At 37.2% G+C, this 6,119-nt stretch overlaps 1 protein-coding gene across 1 annotated transcript; it reads right to left on the bottom strand.

Moving 5' to 3' along the window:
* Positions 1-3,369: 3,369 nt before the first annotated feature.
* LOC123723641 lies at positions 3,370-4,252 on the bottom strand. The gene has a single exon (XM_045686986.1). The coding sequence runs from the start codon at positions 4,102-4,104 to the stop codon at positions 3,397-3,399; it is 708 nt and encodes a 235-aa protein (XP_045542942.1). The 5' UTR covers positions 4,105-4,252; the 3' UTR covers positions 3,370-3,396.
* Positions 4,253-6,119: the final 1,867 nt, after the last annotated feature.

Raw genomic sequence — 6,119 nt, 5'->3', positions numbered from 1 at the left:
ACTCAAAGTTAATCTGGACTCTGAATTATGCACTGGCTGTATTTATGGAAAAATGCACAGACGAAAATTTGGGACTAGAGAACGAGCCAAGACACCAGGAGAGGTCATTCATACTGACGTTTGTGGACCTTTTCCAGAATCCTTCAGCAAAAATAAGTACTTCGTACTATTCAAAGATGATTTTACCAAATATCGTCACGTATTTTGTATCAAACATAAGTCTGAAGTACATTTAAAACTACAGCAAGTACTACAAGAATACAAAGTGGCCGGATATTTAGTTAAAGAGATCATCTCGGACAATGGAGGAGAATTTGACAATGAGAAAGTGAGAAAAATACTTCGACAGGAAGGTACATCTCAAAGACTTACAATGCCATATACGCCGCAACAAAATGGAAGCAGCGAGCGTGAAAACCGGACATTAGTCGAGGCCGCCAGAAGTATGATGCACGCTCAACAATTACCCGTTGCCGCCTGGGCTGAATTAATATCAACTGCGACGTACATCCTCAACAGGACTGGACCTACTCCAGTACCAAATAAATCTCCATATGAACTCTGGTTTAATAAGAAGCCATCAATCAAACATCTGAGAATAATTGGCTCAGAATGCTATGCACATGTTCCTAAGCAGAAGCGGAAAAAGATGTCTAAGAACGCTGAAAGATGTATATTGATTGGCTATGATGGAGATGATGGTTACCGTCTTCTAAAACGTGAACAAAATGGAAAATTCACTTTGATCAGATCTAGAGATGTTTTGTTCAATGAAAATGTCATTAAATCTATTGGTCTCGAGGAACCTGAAGTTTTTGAAGAATCTTCTGTTGAAATTGAGCTATCTTCAAACAACGACAATCATAAAATGCATGAAGCAAGGGAGGAAGAATGTGAGAAACAATGCGAGCCAGAATTTAATCTGCCAATATCTGAAGTTGAATCTCAATCCGAAGTTCACATTGAACCCACTTGTGATGTGCCTCAACCATTTAATGATTTACCTGACCAAACTGAAAATGAACATGAAGAATCAAATGACGAACAAATCTCTGAGCATGATATACATGAAGATGAGATACCTGTTGAATCGAGAATACAATTGAGAGATAGATCTCAACTACGACCACCAGTTCGATATGATGATTATGTTTTGATGTCTGCAGCAAATGTTTTATCAAATGGTGAAGATCCAAAGACATATCAAGAAGCCCTTGCAAGTCCAGAAAAGAATCAATGGATTCAAGCTATGAATAGTGAAATGAAATCACTTAAAGAGATGAAAACTTGGATTTTAGTGCCACTACCTAAAGGCAGAAAGCCAGTTTCATGCAAATGGGTATACAAAACTAAAACAAACGCTGATGGATCTCTTGATAAATTTAAAGCAAGGCTAGTAGCTCGTGGCTATACACAAAGAAAAGGCATTGATTACGAAGAGACATTTAGCCCAGTTGCCAAAATGGCTACAATACGTTCTGTATTGAGCATAGCTGCAAATGAAGGACTAACGCTAACACAATTCGACGTGTCAACAGCTTTTCTGAATGGATCGTTATCTGAGGAAATCTTCATGAAACAACCTGAGGGTTATAATGATGGTTCAAATAACGTATGCAAGCTGATGAGAAGCCTTTATGGTTTAAAACAAGCGCCACGGTGCTGGAACAAATGCATCGTTGATTATCTAACATCTATTAACTTCAAGCAATGTGATAATGATAACTGTTTATTTATAAGAAACACAAGGAACTCAAAAATCATATTGGCTTTATACGTAGATGATGGTTTGATTGCTTCAAGCAACCTACTTGAATCAAAAAGAGTTATGAAGGAGCTGACACGACGTTTCAAAATAACTGTCAAAGCAGCAACTTACTTCCTTGGTCTAGAAATAAAAAACACAGAGTCTAGTATTAAACTCTCTCAAAAGAATTATACAGAAAAGCTCTTAATACGTTTTGGAATGAGTGATTGTAAAGCGGTTACAACACCTATTATCAAAGAAGACTTGGAGAAAGAGTCAATAGATGAAATTACATTTCCTTATAGAGAAGCTGTAGGAGCCTTGGCCTATCTTATGGTTGGAAGTAGACCAGACCTAGCTTATGCTATAAGTGTGGTATCTAGAGCATTAGATAAGCCCACTCCTGCAGATGTTTCAAGGGTCAAGAGAATCTTAAGATACATTAAGGGAACCCTGGACTACGGTATTGTCTACAAAAAGGAATATAAGACAGGAATCCTAGAATGCTATAGTGATTCAGATCATGCGGGTGATGCCACCACAGGACGTTCAACGTCTGGAATTTTATGTTTATATTCAGGAGCAGCAATTTCATGGTGCAGTCGTAGACAGACTTGTGTTGCCATATCCAGCACGGAAGCTGAACTAGTTGCTGCTAGCGAAGCAGCTCGAGAGATAATCTGGCTGAAAAGATTATTTAACGAAATATCAACTCTCAAAGAGGTACCTAAACTCAAAGTTGATAATGATGCAGCTGTAAAGATTGCTAAAAATCCTGAAATGCATAGAAGAATTAAACATATTGCTATACGACATTTCTACATAAGAGAACTCGTAGAAAATGGTGATATTACTGTAGAGTATGTACCGACAGAATTTCAATTGGCGGACATTCTGACAAAAGCGGTCCACAGACCAAAGCTTCTTCAGATATCCAAAGAAATTGGACTCACAATGATGTAGTCAAAAAGGGAGGATGTTAAAGACACTGGTTGAAGATTTTTAACTACATCATAGAGTTTTTATTTACTAGATATGTCATATGTCAATATATTTTATTAGTTATGTCAAGTGTCATTGTTTTTCTAACTTTTCTTATAATATTAATTTTGATTAAAATAAATCCTTAAATACGGACTTTAATAATCTTAACTAGTTGAAGAGTTTCTTGGATACGTTTTGAGAACGTTACAATCAATAGCTTGATTAGCATTAATCATACTTACCGCTCCTTCGACTTGACCTTTGCGGTGTCGAGCACGCGAGCGCCACCTGTTTGCAACCACAAGGTCAAGGCGTTGTTACTCTAATTTGTAACACACATTCTTTCTCACAATTTACTCGTGTTACCACTCTGACAGAACTGCTTTGTACCCCTTAGTGGCTGCTTATATCGTAAATTCATAATTAATTGTAGCCAAACGTGTAGATCAAGATAGGAAAATTTCTAATGTCACAATTATGCAGATTAAAATACGCAATATTTAAAAATAACTCACATTTATTGTGTACACAAAAACAACACACAAAAACTTTGAGCAATAAGATATAAATTTTTACATTATAGTTAACACTTAAATTTAATATTTTTCGTAACTTTTCTATACTTTTTATACCACCATCGTAATATTTTGTACCGTAATCGCAAGTTAAAACCAACTGTTTTCTTTTTTCATTCTATCTCTGTGCCGGCCCTTCATTTCCAGACATTGAAATATTTCAGAGAGCTTGTTAATTTTCTGCGCCGGACTGTGCGGCAGCTCCTGCAATTTGAACGATTTATCCTCGTCGAAACTTACTGTAATCTTTTCCCTCTCCCGCATACATAACAGTTTTCCAGTCTCCGGCATAGAGGTAAGTTTCGCAACGTGCATCGCCGCCTTCTTAAACCTTGATTTCGGTGACATCTTAACTTGCTCCGAATCCTTCGAATTTAAAGCACTCCTCACATCGTTCTCCTTCTTCGATGCGTTCAGATATATAGGTTCAATTACATCGTAAGTATTTTCTCTCAAAAGCCGATGTTTCCTCTCGAACCGATCCGAAGAGTTCTTCCTTTTAAATCCATGTATGCTCAATGGCGTTAAGGGCTTTAAAACTTCTTGAAGTTTCAACGCTTGATCTTCGATCGTATTTTCGGTTTGTATATCGAAAACGATTACTTTAGCTTTCGGTGGTGACTTCTGTCCGATGGCGGGGAGGGGATGAAAAGGGGGTATAGTTTTCACCGGCAGGTTGCTGTCGAGCATTCTGTTCTGTGCGGTTTTGTTTTTCTTCGACTTCTGTTTTCGCGGGGCATAGATGGTGGTAAGAGCGCGCGCCTTCTGCGGCTCTAGTCCGACGAGTGACCGCGGCATGAGGCGGGGGTGGGCGCCCGCACCCTTTCCGACCTTGGGCGGCGGCGGCGTGCTCAACCCTCTGTACACAGCACCCAGTGCTATCGAGCAGTCCACGCGCGTAACGAATTAACGGATAACTGGACGTTCCCGGTGCCGTATCGACACGCGACGACGTGACACAAGCGCAACGAGATTTGATGAAATACCAAAATAATTGAATGAAATATTGAATTAATCAAAAACGGACGTCAATATTTGTCTTGCTTAATAATTAAACATTTATCAGCCAGTAACTATTTGCCTTATTTATCAGAAAGTTTTTAGATATAACTTTTTGGAACTAAAAAACAAAGAGTATGTAACTACTTTATCATAAAAACCCCTAAAACATTCAATCTGTCATAATTATATTCTACAGTAAAAACAAATAATAAATATTTATGTACACACACTGAAGTTAACATTATTATTTTTAGGTAACTTTGAGTCAACAGTTATCAAAAAAAAAAGTAAAATGAACACTATCCACGTACTCACTAGTACTTATGGGCATCGCCAGCAAATGCTTTGGGCTAGGTCTAGGAGGGCAGTTATTATTAATATGGTCAGTCCAAGTACTTTTATATCTATTTTACATTTTTCAGCCTACACCTACCTACCTATACATCTGCAATGAGCAAACCTGTAATCATTCACCACGGCTTATGGTCACCTTGACTTGATATGTAAGGTTTATTATTTATTTATATGAAAATGACTGATTACTTTTATTGGACCAACGCCCACAATTGCGATGCACTTTGATAAAAATAGATAAAATTGATGAATGTGTCAGAATCGATCGTATCAACGTCGGACCGTCGAAAACTTACAAAACATAGTTTATTCATAATTGCAATGGAACAATAATCTAGCCAACTCTTTTAATCTCTCTGAAAAATATAGACATAATAATAACGTCCTTATACATGTGCTACGACAGTTGAAGTTCAAACACTTTTAATAATAGTTACCTACTTACTTTCTTTTTGTTCGTCGATCAGAATAATGGCCATTTATGGTGGGCTGGTGGTTAATAACTGTCATTACCCGGTTCATCGATCGCGATGACCTTCGGCCGCAGAACTTTGTCATCAACGAGCTCAAACTATTGACTACATTTACATGTTTTATGTTACTTAATATACTTGCTGTCTTCCTCGACTCAGACCGCGCGGAATTTAAAAAAAACGTAATAAGTGGCCTATGTGTTCTTCCAGACTATGTTGTATACCTGTGCCAAATTTCATCCATATCTGTGCAGCCGTTCCGGAGATACCTTCAAACAAACATACGTCCGTTCATCCATCCATCCATCTAAAAATCGCATTATAACATTAGTAAGATAGCTACGTACACAAATCTTTATAATTAACTTTATTGAATAGTTAGGTAGTTGTATAGGGGGGAGTTGGAGAGGGAACACACACGAAAAGGCAAGATGAACAGAGAAAGTACACTCACGTAGACACCTACTGTTGCATATTTTAATGGTGGATTAGTTGTATGACGCATAATTTGTGTTAAAAGGCTTAATGCGTGTGCTTAATAATGTTATTTGTTCAGTACATTGACCATGAACTTGACATTAAGCGATAAAGCAACTCTAACGAAAAGTAGGCCTATGTCGGATAATGTTCTATAGTTAACCACTTGAAAAACAATCGTGTGACTGAAAACGTTTTTTGAAAGACGGTCAGTATTGAAATACCAATACAGAATATAACTGCTCTAGCATATCCTAATATACAAGAACTTATTAGATGTACCTTATATTTAGCACTTTAAATAGAAGAGATTATACAAATAGTGTAAGATTTCGTAATCGGTAGGGATTACGAAGATATGCGTACATTGACAACTTGTGATTATTTCACTATGTTATGTACTAGTATAGATAATTTATTAGTTTACAACATTAACGTCTCATTTTCTTATTAATCAACGTAAGAGTAGCGTTAATATAAACCCACTAAAACACATTTTACCCATAA

Source organism: Papilio machaon, chromosome 4 (assembly GCF_912999745.1).
Source record: "Papilio machaon chromosome 4, ilPapMach1.1, whole genome shotgun sequence".
Taxonomy (NCBI): Eukaryota; Metazoa; Arthropoda; class Insecta; order Lepidoptera; family Papilionidae; genus Papilio; species Papilio machaon.
This window is presented reverse-complemented; position numbering and strand designations above follow the sequence as displayed.

Bases quoted from the DNA above. Each gene is read 5' to 3' on its own strand.
- LOC123723641 (XM_045686986.1), bottom strand. From the start codon at position 4,104: ATGCCGCGGTCACTCGTCGGACTAGAGCCGCAGAAGGCGCGCGCTCTT.